Source organism: Alexandromys fortis, unplaced genomic scaffold, assembly GCF_014885135.2.
Source record: "Alexandromys fortis isolate MF-2015 unplaced genomic scaffold, M_Fortis_MF-2015_v1.1 scaffold_27, whole genome shotgun sequence".
NCBI lineage: Eukaryota > Metazoa > Chordata > Mammalia > Rodentia > Cricetidae > Alexandromys > Alexandromys fortis.
In genome coordinates, this window is record NW_026067952.1 from 3921400 (window position 1) to 3941248 (window position 19849).

At 50.4% G+C, this 19849-nt stretch overlaps 1 protein-coding gene across 2 annotated transcripts in view; it reads left to right on the plus strand.

Annotated features, from left to right (window-relative positions):
- Positions 1-19849, plus strand: part of Rims4 (regulating synaptic membrane exocytosis 4) — a 58543-nt gene that overhangs the window by 30608 nt on the left and 8086 nt on the right. The window contains exon 2 of one of the 2 annotated variants that reach the window (XM_050151284.1): positions 7446-7584. In XM_050151284.1, the coding sequence (XP_050007241.1) occupies positions 7446-7584 (139 nt within the window). The remainder of the gene's footprint in view (positions 1-7445; positions 7585-19849) is intronic. The other variant, XM_050151285.1, reaches the window with a different exon arrangement.

Sequence of the window (19849 nt, forward strand, 5' to 3'; positions counted from 1 at the left end):
AGAAGTAAGGTGGAATCAGGTGACTCTATGGAGCCCCTAGACAAGATAAAAGCAAGCCACCAGCCAGAACCTTGCTGGTAGGCCACGAGCCACGTGATAAATATAAAATAATAGAAATGAGTTAATTCTAATGTAAGAGCTAGATAGCAATACGCTTAAGCTATTGGCCAAGCAGTATTGCAAATAATATAGTTTCTGCATAGTTATTTCGGGTCTGGGTAGCTGGGGACGAACAAGAAGCCTCTTACAATAGAGATGCTGTACAAATCTCAGTGAGCAGCTGTGGACCAAAGAACAGAGAGCTTGAGAGCCATGCACGAGTTCTTGCATCACCAGCATGACCAGTGATGCATGCCCCTCCTGTAGCCTCAGTTGTCCTGTGAACCATGAAGGTATTGGTCTGGAGGGTCCTTAAGGTCACTCCAAATGGAACCTGATTTGGCACCAAGGGAAGGCAGATTCTGATTGCTCTAGGTCAAAGTGCTGGGTGGGCGGGTGGGGGTTCTAGGCCAATGTAGGGAGGGGGCAGTAGGCTCTTCATAGAAGTCACCAGGCTTGTGACTTTTCTGCCTGTCCTTAGAGACACCGTCAGCACTCTGAACCCCACAGATGGTTTCAGTCTTCAATTTTCAGGTGGATTTGAAAGTTCAGTCAAGTAAGGCAGGGGAAGCTAAATCCTAGAAATACCCAGGCTGGGGAGAGGCTGGCCACAGAGGGGGGGGGGGGAAGCAACCATCAGAAAAAGCAGCAATGTGCCAGGGCCTTGGTGTTTCTCTCGTCCTGGTTTTAATTAACGGAGTCACCTGGAGCTCTTGTACCTTGGGATTCACAGGCTGCTGTGTGGGCCGACAGTGCACACGCACAGAGATTTAGACACTAGTTGAAGGACCAGTGGTGGTTAGAGACGGAGGGCCTAGGGACCTGGGACAGTGCCATGTGACCTTTCTCAGCTTCAGGTTCCTTGTGTGGAAAACAAAGCCGGCAGCATTCACCTGCAATGAAACGCCAAGGTGAGCAGTAGCTCGCCACCCTCCCTCCTCCACCTCCATCCTCCACCTGAGACCTCAGTTGTTCCCACTCTGGTCTTGGCCTCACACGTGCTCCGGCTTGCCCGGTGTATGCCTTGGATGTGTTACTGAACGGCTCCCAGCCTGTTTCCTTGTTGTAAAATTAGGCTATAACGCTTGCCTCTCACAGGCATCGTAGATTGAATTACATGTCTGATAGTGCAAAGAACAGGGTAACAGCCAAAAATAATTGCGTCTGCTCTCATAATTTGTCATTATTATTCTGTTGCTCTTTGTAAACGCTCTTAGAAGAAGATGCGTTAAGCCTGTTCCTGTTTGGCTATGAGCAAGGAATAACATTCCCTTGCTAGAGACATGTCATCTTCTCGGGGTCTTGTCTTTACTCCAGTCCGATGAAACACAGGTTTAGTGGGGTGAGCAACTGGGTGGTGTCCTCGGTGCTGCATGGAAGCAGATGTGGACTGAGCTCACATTGGCAATGCGGGGCTGCATGACCCTGCTCTAATGTGCTCCAATAGAGGTGGACATTAGGCATCACCTCAAGGATCTGGGTAAAAATGTCTCCTTGGAAGATATAACTGAACTCTGTGGTAGAGGCCGGTAAATCCAGCTCAGTGGCTTGTTTAGGGCAGGAGAGATGGCTTCATGGTTAAGAGCACTGGCTGCTCTTCCAGAAGACCTGGGTTTGGTTTTTAGCACCTGCATGGCGGCTTATTACTGTCTGTAACTCCAGTTCCAGGGGAATTTGATGCCTCTGCTGGCACCTACACTCACGTGCACATACCTACATACACATGCACACACACATAACTAAAATAATAAAAATCAATCTTAACTAAAGAAGGAATCTGAATGAGGGTACCAGTAGGGTGACTCAGCAAGTAAAGGTGCTAATGGCCAAGACCTAGGCCCCACATGGCGGACGTAACAACTGACTCCTGATTTCCACATATACCTTCACACACGCACACACACACTCACACACACACACGCACGCACACATGCACGCACGCACACGCACGCACATGCACACATGCACGCACACACACAACACCTGGAGTGGGAATCAGAAAGACTGGGTTTGGCAGCTGCGGGAGTGTCTGTGTCCGCAGGAAAGTTACTAAGCTAACCACACATTTGCAGTTCTTCTGCTTGCCTGTCCCGACTTCTAGCATCACCGCTGTGCACCCCCACACCCGGTGGAAGTCGCTCTTTGGCCCCCTGTGTGAAGTGGACTGGCAGCTATCTCATGGTTACTGTGAGAATTAGGCAGGTCGATGGTACTGACGTGACGGCAACGATGCACTGGTGACAGCCACCCTTGCTGGTGCCGACCTGCATCACTAGACTTGCCAGACGGCGGAGTCCTAGTACGTTATCACATAAGCTATTACATTTATTTTATCTTTTATTAAACTTGTTCTTTGACAGTTTCATAAACAGATATAATGGTTTCTGGTTGCTGTTACCTCCATCTTCTCTCATCTTCCACCCTTCCCGGGGACCCCCACTCCCCCTCAAAGTCCCTTTCTTACACCCATGTCTTGTCTGTGTGTATATTCATGTGACCTACTGAGTTTAACCTGACCCATCTGTGTGACCATGAGTGTGGACCGATCCCTGGGTACACAGCTGAGAGAATGGGTGCCCCTCTCTCAGAACCCACCAGTAGCCAATAATTCTGCAGGAAGGACCAGGGCTCTGTCAGCCTCTTTTGGGTCTACTGTTGGCTGTTGGCAATGCCAGTCTGGTACAGACCCATTGCAGGTGGCTTCCTGCGCTGTGGGACTGTGGCTGCATTGTCTGTGCCATACCGTAACATGCGACGCTCACAACTCCTCTAAGAGCTCTGCACAGTCACTCCCAGGCTATGACAAAATGGGATCTAGAGTGCCGCCTTAGAGTGGCGTAGGTGCTGTCAAGGACAGACTCTGAGTGATGGCTGGAAACTCGATGCCAAAGTTGGGGGAGGGGAGAAAGGAGAGGAGAGGGAACCAAGATGGGGAAGTTCTAGGATGGACACAGACAGACAGAGAGCACGGAGAGCCCAGACAAGCTAGGGAAACAGGGAGGCAGGGAGCTGTGAGCGAACGGGTACAGAGGGAGCGGTGGCGTCTCAGGCGCAGTGATTATATTTAATTTGTCGGGACGGGAAGAGCCGTTCTAGGGTTTGGAGTAAGGTCATGCATGGTTAGAGCTGTGATCTATTTATGAATATATTTGTATTTTACTTTCATTTATATTGTGGACTTAATACATTTAACTATAAAAAAGAATCCAAATGGCAAATACGCACACAAAAGAGGAATAAAATCTCCTCCCCAGTGGACTAGATGAAGTCTAAATCGGTGAAGCTATTTGGCAGAGTCAGCTAAAGCGGAACAAATATCTACCTTGTGACCCAGCGCTTCCCTCTCAGGTACATTTCCAAAAGTCGCAGGTGCAGATCCTCCCCCTCCCCCAGAGCACCTTCCACCAAAACAGCCCCAGCCACATCACTCCTCCACAGCCTCACACTTGATGGAAAGCCAGCAACAGCCCCCCACCCAAAACAGCGTGTAAACAAGTTGTGTCAAGTGAGGGCGAACAGCAGCGTGCACGGATCTCAAAGGTGGAAGCGCGCAGAAGAAAGCAGCTGCTTCTCCCCAGAAAAGCATTGCCCCTTATGTAATGGTGAGAACCATGCCAAGGCAATTGCTGCCATTAGAGACCCCGTGTGGGGGCTGCCCCTGGAAGCTGCTGGCGAAGGTGCCAGGCTCCTTGAGGGCCTAGGGACGCTTGTTGTTGTTTGTTTTAGAATCTATGCTAATTATACAATTTTATTTAGCTTGTAAAAAAAAAAAATTCACCGGGCACTGCACTTACAGTCTGTGCTCTTATCCTTTAAAAGTTACCAAAAAAAAGATGATCTTGTACACATTCCTTCTGACAGCCCCACCCCACGGTTACTCACCATTGGCTTTTTAGCTCATGTCTTCCTGGATTTTTCTGTTCATATAAATAAATATAAAAATGAGCTGCTCAATCTCTCTCTCTCTCTCTCTCTCTCTCTCTCTCTCTCTCCCTCCCTCCCTCCGTCTGTCTGTTTCTCTGTCTCTCCTCTACACACACACACACACACACACACACACGCATGCACAGCTATCTATAGCTTTACAGAAATGGCACCACATTTTACATACGGCCTGCAACCTGCTTTTCTAACTTGCCAGTACGCCGAGGGAGCCGTTCTGTGGCGCTGTGGATGTAGCTGAGTCTTTTCAGCAGTTACAGGGCCTTTCATTGTGGCGATGCTTCATTAATTAACTGGTCCTCCATCGATGGGCAGTTAACTCCAGCATCTCATTGATGGGAACGGTGCGGTGGGGAACCCCTGCGTGCACAGCTTTGTGCTCTTCCGTGATTACCTGTGTAGCGTGGACTAGCCAGAGTGGAGTGCCTTGGTCTGAAGTGGTGTTTCGGTCTGTTAATGGCTTGTGGGCAGTGGGTTGGGAGCGGCTCGGAAGCCATTTAGAGTTCAGGCTCGAGGGAGCAGGGGTGCCCGGCTGTGAAGATGGACAAGGAGGGGAATATGTAGCATAAGGGACAAAGACTTTGCAAGCCCTGGAACACAATGGATGAGAATGAAAAACCTGTGTAATTCGGGGGGAGGGGGGTTGAGCTTGGGAGGGGGGTGGATTAGAATCTTATTAGAAGAAGAAAGCCCATAGTAGACTGAGCTTTCTTTAGGTTGAGTCAGGGGCCCAGTTCTCCTCCGTATCGTTATGGAATGCAGTTGCAATAAACATAGGCTTAGGGGCTGCAACTTGAGTGGAGGGCTCATTTGCATTGAGTGGCTCTGAGGCTGTGGGTGAGTGATAGCCACTAATGGCAAGGGGGGGGGAGAGATTCCCCCAAGAATGTGTGGCTGGTAAGGGCCCAATGTGTAGAAGCCAGTGGGGCTGTGAACAACAGAGGCAATGGCCAGAGGCAGGTAGAGACCATCAAAGATGTCAAGGAAAGACGGCATCCGTAACTCCAGCTCAGCCAGTCAAGGAATCGGTGTCCTAAGTTAGTCCCCATCTCTACTGACCACCAGGCATGGTGGCAAACATCCCATCATTAACCCCTTATGAGCTCCGTGAGTAACAACCTGGTCTTCATGGCCACTGCCTGGCCATCCTCCTAAAGAGCCAGACTCCCTGTTTCCTGAGTCCAGCTGGCATGAGGCCAAGGAGCCTGAGTGTGAGATTCCTTGAGGGCCACTGGCTGTCACAGACATAAATTACACCCTGGCCTCCTCAGCCCTGGAGATCGAGCTGTTTGTCATGCGTGACTCTGTGTCAGTCCGTGACAGTGACATGGAGGTGGGGCACAGAGTTCAGGATGGGGATCAGGTGACTAGGGAGGGGTCTGAAACATGCCCACAGGTGCCTGATCGTGGGTCCGAAGTCTCAGGGAGGGGTTGTTTGTCTCTGTTCATGACTGCACTTGTCTGCATGTGTTCACCTGTAGAGGGACGCCTCTGTCACCTGATGTTTCTGGTTCTGAATGCAGAGAGATAGGAACTCCATTGTATGTTTGTAAGACACCGGGTGACATCAGAGAAATGCACATTGCTGCTTCTTCAGTGTGCTTTTTCCAGTGGGTGGACAGGGACCTTTTAAGGATGCACGCCTGGTGTACCCAGTTACCTCAGACACACATCACACAGTGGCTAGAGACCCACAGAAACACACAGAGATACTCTGATAACACAGACAGCAGCTAGCCACAGGTAGAAACACACAGACACTCAGATAACACGGACGGCAGCTAGCCACAGGTAGAAACACATACTATAGACATTTGGATTCCTTGCATCTTCGCGTGTCTAGTCATATGTGTTTCTCTGAGTATACAGGCATTTCTGTATCAGTACACCACGGACACATGTAGGAGACAGGAACGTGTGAGCACACACTTTGGCAAACATACATGGCTTTGCTAGCTCTCTACATGGGCATCTGAGACACTCAGAGTTGAGACGCAGTGATGCCATTATAGTACTGGGAAGAGGCCAGCTCAGACTAGAGGTGGCTTGACCTACCTGGCAGCAAGATGCAGACAGGGCTCACATGGCTGCATTCCCCAATGGGTCAGTCAGTGAGTACCAATGAAGTCTTTGAGGTCCCCAGGCTCTCTCCAGATTCTGGGGTGCTGTGGGAAAGTTCTCATTATGAATCTACCCCATCCATAGTGAGCCATAGTCCCTGTGGGACAGGTAAGGCTTTCCATGAATTTCCAGGCCATGGGGCTTTGAGAGCCACCTGGAGACATATTCCTGCTCCTTCTCACTGGATCTGATGACCAGTCCCTGATGTGTGCCATTGTCCTCCACGCTGAAGTGGGGAGAATAGGAACCTCAGCTTTATGGACTCCTTGGAGCACCATGGTTTATCTACAGGTCACCTGTTGGACACCCACAGTGACCACTGTTCTTGGCTCAGAGGCTCCCAGTGATGACCACACCTTTGTGGAAGCTGACCAATAAAAAACCAGCACGGGGCCACTCTGAGTGGTCAGCACCAGGAGGAGACAGAGAAACAGGCTCTTGGGCAGAGGTACTGGCTGTAGAGGGGCTGGGTTGAAGGAGCTGGCCAGAGATCTTCAGACAGAAAGCATTGTGTCACAAGATGGATGCAAAAGAGTGGCTGATAAAGAAAGGCATGATGGGAAGGAATCCCAGCCACAAAGGGTCTTTTGTTTCACCATTACTCTGCAGCTCTCCCATTTTATAGATAGACAAATGGAGACCCAGGGAGGGAGGCTGAGTACTTCCTGCACTCTCTCGCCAATGAGAAAAGGCATTCAGGATTTGAGTCCTGCCACGTGGCTTCAAAGCCAGTGATCTTATTGGTCCTCAGGAATGGTGAATTTCTTCTCTAGGGAATAGCTGGTAATGTCTGGATACATTTTGATTGGCACGACCTGGCTGGGGCGCTACTAGCATCTAGTGTGAAGGGCTAGGGACACTGCTAGGGATTCCAGAGTGGACAAGACAGGACCAGCAACATGACAGGATGTTCACAGTCAGACACTCTGGCACTGAGAAGCCCTGGCCTGACCCTGCAGAGCACCGAAAAGACTATGACCTATAGTAGGTGCCTAAGACCGTATCTGTAGAGGACCAGGGGGTGATTGGAGAAGTATGCCAATAAGCCTATTCGTTAACAAAGCTCGAGGAGGGCTTTGCGTGCTGCGTTCCTATGAAGAACACCCTGTGCCCCGGGGAGAGTGGGTACAGCTGAGCTAGCAGGACCAAGGGCAACGGTGGGCTGGGTTAGGGCTGAAGATTAGCTGCTGTCAGCTGCTGAAACGCTAACCAGAAAACTTGTTTCTCTGTTCCTCTTATTCCCTGTGTCTCTCCCCATCTCTCTTGGCCCCTGTGCTCAACAGCAGACAGCCGGAGGCTGAAGGGTGCCATTCAGAGGAGCACAGAGACGGGACTGGCCGTGGAGATGCCCAGCCGGACGCTGCGCCAAGCCAGCCACGAGTCCATCGAAGACAGCATGAACAGCTATGGCTCGGAGGGCAAGTGAGTGTGGGGCCTGAGCCTTCCTGTGGCCTTCCTGATCCCAGTCTTTGTGGTCGGTGGGTGGGTGGGGGGTTAAGCAAGCTCCCTTAGTCTTTGGGCCGGTGGGATGTTGGCTAAGCCTCTTATGCCTTCAGATGCATAGCCTTGGTTTTATGCTTGATCCCAACTCTACCACTTTAAAGCTGTGTGACCTTGACCAGGGCACATCCTTGAACCTCAGTTTCCTTATCTGTAAAATGAGGCAATAACATCAACCTCCTTGGGACTGTGATGGCTACTGTTAGCTGTCAATTTTATGGGATAGAGAATCACCTGGGCCTCCAGGCACATCTCTCTAGCCATGCCTGTGAGGGTTATGTTGGTTTAATGGAGCTGGGACGATCCACACTCAAAGGGGGCAGCACCATTCCTTGCGTGTGGGTCCTGAACCACGTGGAAAAAGGAGAAAGCTAAGACTGGGCATGGTGGCATGTGACTTCAATTGCAGCACTCGGGAGGCAGAGGCAGGAAGGTTTCTGCGAGTTTGAGGCCAGGCTGGTCTACGTTGAGTCCCAGGACAGCCAGGGCAATATATTGAGACCCTGTCTGCAAAACAGAAAGCTAGCTGTGGCCCTGTGCTTCCCGGCTGTGGGCGGCCCCGAGCAGCTGCCCCAGCTCCCTGCGGTGGTGATCCTGGTGATCCGTACCCTTGACCTCCAGCTGAAATCAGTCCTTTCTCCATTAAGCAGCTGTGTCACAGGGTTGGGTCACAGCAGCGAGAGGAAGCAGACACAGATGTTCAAGGATTAAGCGTTTCTGCAATCTTTGTAATCCTGAGCTGGTGTGTATAAAAAGCACAGGACAGTGCTTGACACCAACTGTATACCAGCACTGAAAGACAACTCAGAGGAAGGAGTCGCTAGGGTTCAGTATTACGTCATTGTTGTTTCCTTTTCTTAAATCCCAGTTGGGTTTTAAAAATACAAACTAGGGCTTGATAAAGACTCATGTATGTCAAGTCCTCAGAAGGCTGTGCTGCCTGGCTTCTCGCCAGGGCTTCCTCTGGGGCTGCACACCGGAATCTGGGTACGTGTTACCAATGCAGATGACAGGGCCCTGAATCCCAGACACCTGATCAGTGTGTCTGGGAGGGCGCCCAGGAAGTCAGCTTTTCAGCCTCTGGAGGGTCCGATCTAGGCTAGGGACTTTTTGGCTTCATGGGGCCCTTAGAAAACTAGGGGACATTTGGGGTTTGCCTCCCACTATGAACACACCTGCGCGCGTGCACACACACACACACACACACTCACACGAGTCACACAAACCTCCTCTTAGATTCCCTTCATGCCCATCCATGAATTCCTGACTAAGAATCTTGGATTCAAAGTGACTCCATACTGGACAGACAGTCCAGGACTCAGAGGGGTTTGGGAACTTGCCCAGGGCCACACGGCCACTCATATATGGAACGCAGGAGTCCTAACCCCAGCTGGAGCTCACGCTACACATTGCTTCATTTTTCCAACTGTCCTTTGGGGCAAGGAAGGGACCTGGGTGTCACATTCCCTGCCGTTACACACGAGGAAACTGAGGCTTGGGGAAAATATGGTCTGTACTGTATGTACAGCTGTCTGCTGCATATGGCTATGCAAATGAACTGAGATTAAATAGCCCGCCATGCTTCTCCGTCATGCTAACTGTATTCAAGTCCTCGTGGCAGCACGTGGTTCGTGGCAGCTGTGTTGGATAAGGCAAGAAACAGAACATTTTGTCTTCGTGGGGGTTTTGCTGGATTGCACTGGCTGAGTGGCTTGCTCCTCACAGCTGGGGACTGGGTACAGACTTCAGCCAGTGTGGGGTAGGGAGGGTTCAGCCTTTGCCCTTCTTCTCTGGTCTGCCTCAACTGGGACTCCTGCTGGCTAAAAAGCCTTGCCCCCACCCATCCTCACCCCTCCCATCCCCTCCAGTACTGAGCATTTCGGGCCTCATGAATGGCCCAGTCTTGGCAGAGCTGCTGTTCCACCCACCTCAAGGGAGACTTTCCTGTGGGAGGGAAGAGGGGTGGACAGCAGAAGGGAAAGGAGGAGAGAGAGGAGGGGGGAGGACAAGGAGAGAGAAGGAGGGCAACAGCCGTTGTTTTGTGTGACCTGAAACTCTCGGTAGGGCAGCCAAGCTTGGAGGAAATTATCTAGGAATCCGGGGGGTAGTGCCTGCCTCCTCACCGGTGCCAGTCCAGTTCAGTCTTGTCCCTGCTACTGCACATTAGGTGTCTGTCCTTGGGTACATCTGTGATCTCTAGGCCAGAAGACATAATGTTGGCCTCGGGAGATTTTAAAAAGCCAGACCCCGGGGAAGCAGTGTGGTGCCCTGGGTGGCAGCTGACGTATCAAAGCTGCAGTCCTACATCGTGGAAAAGAAAAGAAAGGCTCTGTCCCTCACGGGTCTCCCGCAAGGGAAGCATAGTGGGAAGGTTTCGTGAGAAAGACGAGAGGTGCTGCCTGCTTGTGGATAGGAAGGGGCTCTGTCTGTCATTTGCTGAAATATGATTACAGGGACCAGAGCGTCCAACTGCATTATAGACAGGGTCAAAATAGGTTCAGCAGTCGGGCAGCCCAGATCTATGGTCTGTGCTTCTTAGTAGCCACGCAGATTTGGGGGAAGTTGCCTCCTCCCTGAGCCGTTAGTCCAGGGGACAAACGGGACAAAGGGGACAGTAATAGAGGGGACTGCACAGAGAGCAGGGGTGAGGGGGAGTGGACGTATGGGAAGCACCTAGAAGAATGGTCAGCATACAGCTGACAGTGATGGTGGTCCTTGTCATCATTGTTTATTGTTAATTCAGTCGCTGTGAGCTGTGTCCTTTGCTGTCGTGGTCAGTCACCTCCTAGCAGATAGCGTGAGCCCTCCCGGATACAAATGAGTCTACAGAGCACAAGTTAGCACCGAGCAGGTATTGACTGTAGTGACAGTTAAAAATTTGGGGAGATTGAACCAAACCAAGGAAGGATCAAAGGTCGTCTGGAAGATTCTAGTCCCAGCAGTGGAGAGAGAGGATAATAGATACATGACAACTTAATATACCATATGCCTAGTCTGAAAGGAGAAAGGTGGGGGATGTTGTGTCCTTGGTGGCATCACCAGCCTATGAAGCCACCCCAGAATTATCAACCGCTAGAAATCCAGAAGGGGTTGAATCTTGTTGGAGGCCAACTAGGTGCTGCTCCTTCACCTGGAGCCTGGGCGGAAAATGGACAGGCAGTATTCATCTGCGGCCATCCCCCTCCGTTCCTTCGTTTATAAAGCTGCTCAGACCCAGCCGCCCGGACTCTGAAACAGGAAGGGGTGTGAGTGTCCTCCCCTCTCCCCACCTCTTGGACTCTTGCCAGCCAGCAGATGCTCACAGGAAGCCAGCCTCACTTGAGGAGCCCCACAAAGCCACTGTCCCTGGCACTTCTGGATCAGACCACCGAGCACCCAGCTACTAGGCATGTAAGAGCAACTTCCCCCATGAGTTTCCGTGTCAACACATGTGATTAGGCACCTGTAGTAGTCCAGACAGTCGAGTTGGCCATCAGGGAAATTATGTCCTCAGGGATTTCCGCTGTAGGGCACTGGCCACTCATCTAGAAACCGATACAAAGGGCAGGTATGAAGATGGCGGCCCAGCTGCGAGCCCAGGTAGAGAAATGCATGCAACTTAGCCCTCGGCCTGTGAGTATGCTGTAGGTTAGGCGGCAAAATACCAGCGACTTATCCCTTGCTGTTCAAAGAGTGGACCATAGTCCAGCAACCCCTGGGTGCTTGTTACAGAACCTTTGTCTACCCACACCATTGGATCAGAAGCCACATGACACCAAGATGCCCAGCTGGTGTGTCAAGACACCCTGGCTTAATGTCCATAGCGGCCGTGTGACCGCTGCAGAGAGCATTGCGCAGACACTGTGCCAAGGGCTTTGACCTGTGTTGACTCATTTAATCCCCGGAACAGCTGGATGGTGGTGTGAATGCTAATAGCCCCACTTACAGATGAGGAGAAGCTGGGGGTAACTCACCCAAGGTCACAGGGCAAGGAAACAGCTGAGCTGGGATTCATGTCCGGCACCTACCCAATTACAGTCAACCCCTTCTCTCATTTAATTAGAGATTCTGGAGGGAGAGGACACAAAATCCCTCCATCTTCCTCCTCTGCAGGACTCGGCATGTAACATGTCATACAAGCTGTGTGTTATCTTTTGGAGCTTGGAAAGACCTTCCTTTTCCGGAGCCCTTTTCTTCCTCATCCCGATAGGAGTTCTATTTGTTAAGGATGGAGGGGCTAGCGTCAGAGCAGGAAAGTGTACAAGCTAGAGTTCAAGTCTGAGAAAGAGCCTCGATGATACTAACTCATACCAACTACACACTACACACAGACCAACACCCACCTACATACACGCACATACCTAGACACATATACCTATATCATACATATCTATATACATACCTATACCACATAAACACATCCCTACACACCAATCTTTACCTACACACACCTACATAAATATACCTCTATCACACACACACATCTATACACACACCTATACCACATTCACACACCCTACACACATACCTCTACACACACCTACACATACACACCTGTAGATACACAGACACTTACACACACATACCTAGAAGCATATACCTATATCACATACACACAAACACACATATACCTACACACTCCTACATACACACATCTATACACATACCTTAGAAGTGGCAGATAGATCAGTAGAACCTATCACACTGAGTGCACAGGACCCCAACTGCCCAGCCACCCAACCCAAAACTTCCTCTTCCTTATTCCTTACCCAACCTGTAGTGATGTGCCCATTTTAATGGTCTCTTGGATCATCCATTCCTCCCATGCCCATTCATGAGGACCCTCGCTGAGGTGCCCATTGCTCTTACCTCAATACCTGCAAGTCTTATTTGTGGTCCAGACTCCATAGTCTGCCATCCTGCTCTTACTGCTGTTGACCTCGCCCAGCCTTTCTCAGTCCACCTCCCCGAACCTTCTGCTCACCACTGATTGCCTCATGTCTCAGCATCCATGGCTCCTCAACCCGCACTCCTGTCCCTACCCCCTCTTCACCCTCTGATCTCAGGGAGGAGCTAGCACATTGCTTCAGCTCATGTGCCAGTTGAACTGTAGTGACCCCCAGCATCGCCATGTTGAGGAGGACTATGTAGCCAAATTCAGGCCTGGTCAGGGTGCTGAAGTTGATTAGCAATGTCTGCTCTGGGCATGGGGGAAGGAATGGATGGCTCACAAGTCTGCCATTTCTCTGTCTGGGTCAGCAGCTTGCACACCCTTGGCTTCTCCGGCCATAGCACTCTCCACTGTCTGTCCCACGAGACACTAAATTCAGTGCCTTCCTCGCTGACCCACTGTTGGTGTCCTCAAACTCTGAAGACTAGAGATGATAGAAGCAGATGCACATCCCACTCCTTTCTGTCCCCTCTGTCCCCTTCACCTCCCAAAAGCCAGGGACTCAGCATTCTCTCTTTCAGCTCCCAGACCTGGCTTCCAGCACCCAGATGCCTCTTCCTTCTGTCTGTTGTTCTAATGAGGTGTCTGGGTCACTCTGCCCACAGCCTAGGAAAGTAGCTTGGGAGCTTATGACAGGGTCATCACAACCCAGGCTCGGGGTTGCGTGATCACCAAAAGCCCAGCAGTTCAACAGATAGCAAGAACCCCCCTCCTGCCTGCCCCCGCACCTGTCCTGTTTAGCAGAGTTGACCTGACTAGTGGAGGGTGTGACCCTGGGCTAGGAGAAAGCAGTTAGTTTTTTTCTTGTTTTGTAAGCACTAGGCTTTGCTGAGCACTTGACCATGTCAGACTCTGCCCCAGGAATCTAGCTCATTTAATACTCAGAGTTACTTCTTTCTGTTTTACTAGAAAGAAAATAAAGGCCTGGAAAGGTGAACCCCAGGCCTGCCTGATCCCAGAGCTTGAACTGCAAATCCACAGGCCTTGCTCTGGGGACATGAAGACAGTTCCATTGGCCTTCCCTATCTGGGGCCTCCACATCCATGGATTCAGACAATCATCAAGAAAATATCTGGATGCAATATTGCCTGTGTTAAACATGTATAGCATGCATACATTTCTTCTTGTCATTTCCTCCTAAACCAGATAGTAAGACCAGATATTTGCATAGAATTTGCGTAGTGTTAGACATTAGTAATCTAGGCATGCAGGAGACTGCTCACAAACAATATGCAAATACATCGTCCTTTTTAAGGGAGTTGAGCATCCATGAGGTTTGATATCCAGGAGAAATCTGGGGATCAATACCGTGGGCATAATAGGGGTCAACCATGTCTTCTAAGAAGTTGGATGCTGGAGCCAGACAAGTGGGGTTCAAATCTCAGATGAGCCTCCTTTTAGCCAAGTCGTCCTGATTGGATTCCTGTGGTTTTGTGCCTTGCTTTACCCTTCTCTAGAATAGACATTGGTGGTAAGGTTCATCAAGTTTTATAAAGGTGTTGAAGTAAATGGGTTAACGTGAATCAGTTGATAGTATCAGGCTTGGCTCGTGACAGGTTGTCAAGGAAAGAAAAGCAAATCCTTGGCCCCAAGCAGGAGACCCCACCCACTCTCAGGAGTCCCCACCCACTCTCAGGAGCCCACACCCACTTTCAGGAGCCCTCACCCACTCTCAGGAGCCCCCATCCACTCTCAGGAGTCCCCACCCACTCTCAGGAGCCCCCACCCACTCTCAGGAGCCCCCACCCACTCTCAGGAGCCCCCACCCACTCTCAGGGAGTGGGCAGGAAAAGTTTGACTCCTTGAGAGCTGCAGTCTAGATCATGTGACCCAGTGTCTCTTAGCCTCCGGTCAATTCTGCCACCGTGCTTGTTTTGAAAACTAGAATTTGTCACAGTGTGACTGAAGTATTGAGGAGCAATCTGAGCATCACCCGGATTCCGCATCTGCTCAGTCAGGCAAGGGTTCGGCTATCAGCAACAGGAGGAGAATGAGGACGGCTGCTCTCACCTAGGAATTCACACACCTCCAAACACCAAGGCACCTCCGGTTTACCAGGATATGCTGTGGTACAGTGCCCCCACCTGGCTTCAGCCAGCCTCTCGAGGGCTTCACAACAGATCACAGAGGGCAGCCCTTTCCGCACTGCCAGCCATCTTCAGCTCGGCAAGGTGCAGCCCCGAATTTATTGAAATACTTAAGCCCTTCTCAGCCATTTAATGTGTGTTAAACTCTATACCGTATTTACCAGGCTCCTGCCCCCGCCCCCAACACACACCACACGCACCACACACACACACACCTTTTTATGTGACACTGACCCATTTTCTTCATAACCTGTGATCTTCACTGCAGGATTTTTTTCTCTCCTCAGTCATTTCTGGGATGCACACTTTGCCTTACAGCGGAACTGTTGTAGTGTAAGTGAGCTAAATCTGCGGGGAGGTGACTGGCTGGATGGACATGCGTGGAGCAGGCAGCGGGCAGTGATTAAATGGGCAAGAGAATGGGCTTCCAGAACTTTTTAGAACCACAGCCTGTAATCACCACAAGGGCTGCTCAGCCTTTTAATTTCTGATGCCATTAAGTTGGGTGATCCAACTGGAAAAGAGAATAGAGTCGAACCTGTAAATTACCCAATTACTTCCTTAACCACCAAGAACACAGGGTCCAAGCAAAGCTCAAAGGTTAATAATCAAAGACAAATGGATTGCGCTCCAGAAACAAAACTAATAGGATTTGAGTTGCAGGAAATCTCATTTCACCATTAAAACAAAATAAAAGGCCAGTGAACAGTGGGTGAAATTGTGTTTCAAGCCTCTGCCTCTGCCTGTGTTGCGCTGGCGCGGGAGGAACTGGCTCCTGAAGGTCCTTCCGCTACCCTCATGGCCTCTGCTCGGTCCCAGGCATCCAGATGCTGCCGTGCCGGAACGGGAAGGACCAGACTGTGCCAAGCTGGGAGTAGGGACGGGCAGCCATGATGTCTTGCTGTGACTGGTTCAGGAGCAGCTCTGTGTGGACCTGCGATGTCCTACACAAGCTCCCCAGCAATTCAGCTAGACGGGAACTCTTCATTCTCACTTGATATAAGAGGAGACTGTAGCCCAGACAGGCTGGAAAGACAGCTCGGAGGATAAAGCCACTTGTTGCCAAGCCTGACACCTGAGTTCAATTCCAGGGCTCACCATGCAAGTTGTTCGCTGACTTACATGCACTCTGGTGCCATATGTGAAGACACACTCACGTGTGTATGTGCACGTGCATGCACGCACGCACACACACACAAATCAATGCAATTAAAAATGTAAAAAGCTTCACCCGTGTTGCCCAGCACTGGAATATAAACTGCATATCATGCGGCAAATCTTAATCGTTATCCTTTATTCCGCTAGTGCGGGAGTTTGGCCGGGAACATTTACTGAGCTCCTGTTACACACAAGGACAATTCTGTGTCATAGCATGTGCAAAACATGTTCCAGTCGGCAGGCTCTCTCAAGTCCCTTTGCTAACAGATCTGTACAACCGACATGGCAAGGCACACTGGGCACCTAGCAGAGTGATCTTGTTAACAGATTAAGATCCCCAACCGAAGCGCAGTGACAGTGGTGACCTGCTGGGAGTCAGAGAAGCATACATAGAACCACATCTGATTAATATTAGACTACTTTTTTCCCCACACCTCCAGGGGAAAATCCCAAGGTGGAGTTGATCCTCTGGCCAGCAGGGGCAAGGCGCACTGTGCCTCTCTCTCCACGGATGTTGTTTTTGCTAGCTCAGGGTAGCAGCTTGGTGCCTTGGCAGCCAGCGAGGCACCCTGGGATGGGAAATCAGGCAGCCGCCCAGATATTAGAAACAATTACCGCTAATTACCAGGCCTGCCAATTCCCCATTGTCTGCTTGCACTCCACCAGGAATCAAGGAGCAGGCGATGAGGATGCCGGAGGAAACTTTCAATTTTGGTTTGCAGAATGCCTGGTGCCATTTGGGGGCTGGGCTCCTTCCTGCCTTGAAACTCACAAGGCCCCACTACCTCTCCATCTCTCTCGGTTCTAGAGCCCACATTCTCCTTACAGCATAGATCTTGGATTCCCCAGGGTGCTGGGAAGGTAGGATGGGGGAAGCCAGGACCACAGAACAAAACCCACATCTCAACTGTGGCTGTAGTGTCAGTTTCAGTGAACGTAACTCAGGGTCTCTGGTTTTATGAAAGTGGTAAGTGCACACTTTAGTCTCCAAACATTTGGTGAGTGTTTATTTTTTACTTTCTCTATAAGGACAATAAGTACTGCTGCCAAATGAAAATAGTAGCCACAGGGATTTTCCTGTGTGTCTCCAATGCCAGGCAGCCTTTCTTTCTGAGGCTGACTTAGGTGGACTAGGAGACCACCCCAGAAAGCAACACTGGGATCAAGAAGAAATCTGGTAGAAAGGGAGGTGCTCATATAGGGCAGAGGTCATACCTATGACCCCCCCCCTTCCCAACAGGCAGCCAAAGCTGGAGGAGGCTGTGGAAGATGTGAGATCAAGTTATCCATCCATCAGTCCACCTGCAGGCTGTTCGCAGTTATCATCAGCTGGATGTCGTTTCTGGGGTGAGGTGGGAGGGACTAACCCTTAAGGGCTTCCTCTCTGCCCTGCATATAAGCAGAAAGCATTGTCAGAGCCCGAAGAGAGGCCCTCAGACTGTGTGGCCTGGGTGAGAGTACAGAGTTGCATGCTGGGAGAACAGGGTGAGGCAGACACTACCTGCCTGGCTTGAGTAGCTACTACTCCCTCCAGCTGATCTATATGGGTCCACAAATCGTATGAACCAAGAGATTTTAAGGTAGCCAAATAAATTAATATGGGTAGCGAATGCCCTTAGGCCTTTGGTGGCCCACAGTAAGGATTGATCATTTCCTGTTACAGACCTCAAAGTCAAGGCCCTGTTCTTCTGGTTTGTTGATGCTTACTCTCAGGTGGTTCAGGATTGTCCAGAAGGTTATATCTATGTCCTAGACATAGAGTTCATTTAGAGAGAATCCATGTTAACTTCAAAACAGGCCCGAGGCAACAGCCGGAGTATGTCTGCCCTTGCTTGGTATCCATGAGTTGCTTCTATGGACTGAACCAACTTCGACTCAAAAATATTTGAAAAAAAAATTCTCCAGAACGTTTCCAAAGCAAAATATGAATTTGCCACACACCTATCACTAGAACGAAGACACACCAATGGAACAGGGCACACGTGCACCCTGCCGCAGCATCTGCCACTTCTCGGGCCCTCCATTCCTGTGGTCCTACTGTGCGAGCATCGTCCACCTTGTTCACGCTGTCTGTTAGATCTGTAGTGGTCACATGGGTACTGCACATGTATGAAGTTTCCATGTCATTTTTCCTAAACAACACAGCATGACAACTGTTTACGTTATCACGTGCGGTGGCATTGTGGGAAGTGTCATATGTCATCTGCCCATGATTTAAAGTACATGAGGGGGTTGGAGAGATGGCTCAGCAGTTAAGAGCACTGCCTGCTCTTCCAGAGGACCTTGGGCTCAGTTCCAAGCTGGCCTACAGGGCAGCTCGCCACTGTCTGTAGTTGCAACTCCGGGGGTTCCAGCACCTTCACACAGACACGCAGGCACGCAAAACCACCAATGTACATGAAACAAAATAAGATTAAATTTTTAAAAATCTTTAAAGAAATAAAGTGCATGAGAGGAAATGCATAGGTCTATGCAAACACTATCAATGCATCCATCTTATAGGAAGGACCTGAGCATCCGTGTGGATTTTGGGGTCTCTAGGGATCCTGGGACTGGAATCAATCTGTCATGGGTACCAAGGGACAATTGGTTTAATAGGACGGAGAAAGCGCAGACATTGAACACAATTGTTTAGTTTGCAGCAAGCATCCCACATGTTCATCTCTTCCTTTCCATAGCATCTGTCACCTTCTTTCCTGGTATATAATTGATACTATTTTTAGATATGTTTATTTCCTTATGTGTATTCATGTTTCGTCTGGACAAACGTATGTGTACCGTGTATATGTCTGGTGCCCACAGACGTCAGAAGAGGGCATCAGATCCCCAGGAACTAGAGTTACAGACAGTTGTGAGCCACAGTGTGGTTGCTGGGAATAGAACCTGAGTCCTTGCAGGAGCTACCAGCCCTCTTAACCACTGAGCTATCATCTCTCCAGCCCACTGATAGTATTTCTTGTTCCGTACCTCTGAGGACAGAAATCACTGTCTGCCTTGTTCCCTGGTGGGGTCTATGTGCAGAACGGTGCCAGGGATGTGCTAAGAGCATATGGCGGATGAATGAATCACGTAGACACCGGCTGAAGTGCCTGTCTCTTTGCAGGGTTATCGGTGCTGGTAGTGTTGGTGGTGTCGGCTGGGACCGTGGAGGAAGGATGTGCGGTCCTTAGGCACCATCCATCATTGCAGTGGCTTCCGGCATGTGACCGCTGTCACCTGCCCCCTTGTCATCATTTGGTCTCAGCCACGTTCCTTCCCCAGCCCATCAGCCTCCAGGGAGCTTTTTCTCCAGTATACACGCAACTTTTGTATCTGGGATGTGGAGGAACACTGGGGCCTCAGAGACTCTCTCAGGGTTACTTGAGAAGACACACAGGCTGCCATTTCTATAGGACATGGTGCCCTTTCTTGGCTCCACCTTCTCAGAATGGTGGTGCAAGCCTGCTGCTTTCAGATCCCCACAGGCTGTCTGCGGTTTTCTGTGGTCCTTCAGCATCACCAGCTCACCTGGGGACCATAGGTCTCAGCTCACTCCGTCCTTGCCAGACTCCCTCTGCTGTCTAGGCTGGGGCCTTTGTATGGCTTTTTGTTTGTTTTCTGGGTGGGACTATCCCATTTTTGTTCCTGACTTTCTACGTCCGTTTCTTAGATTTGCAATTTAAAAGTCATGAAGCTGAGCCTCAGCCTGTGCACTCTCCTGGGCTACCCCTCTCCTAAAGCACACCTCTGACACCCTGCTGCTGCTGCATGGGGAACCCAAAGGGCAGAAGGAAATCATGGGAAGGGATGTGGAGTCCTGTGTCTGCTGTGGCTCTGCCCATTACTACACAGGAAGGGGACAAGTGAGCTGAGCAGCTTACCTGTCATGGTGGAGAGTAGACCTGAGCAGCCCTGACCTGGGAGCTAGCAGAGCCTGCAGGCTTTGTGAAGCCTAGGCTAGTCACTCCTTTTAACTACTGGAGTTGTTGGGTGACCTGGCTCAGCTCAGGCATCTGACCCTGGATCCATCAGC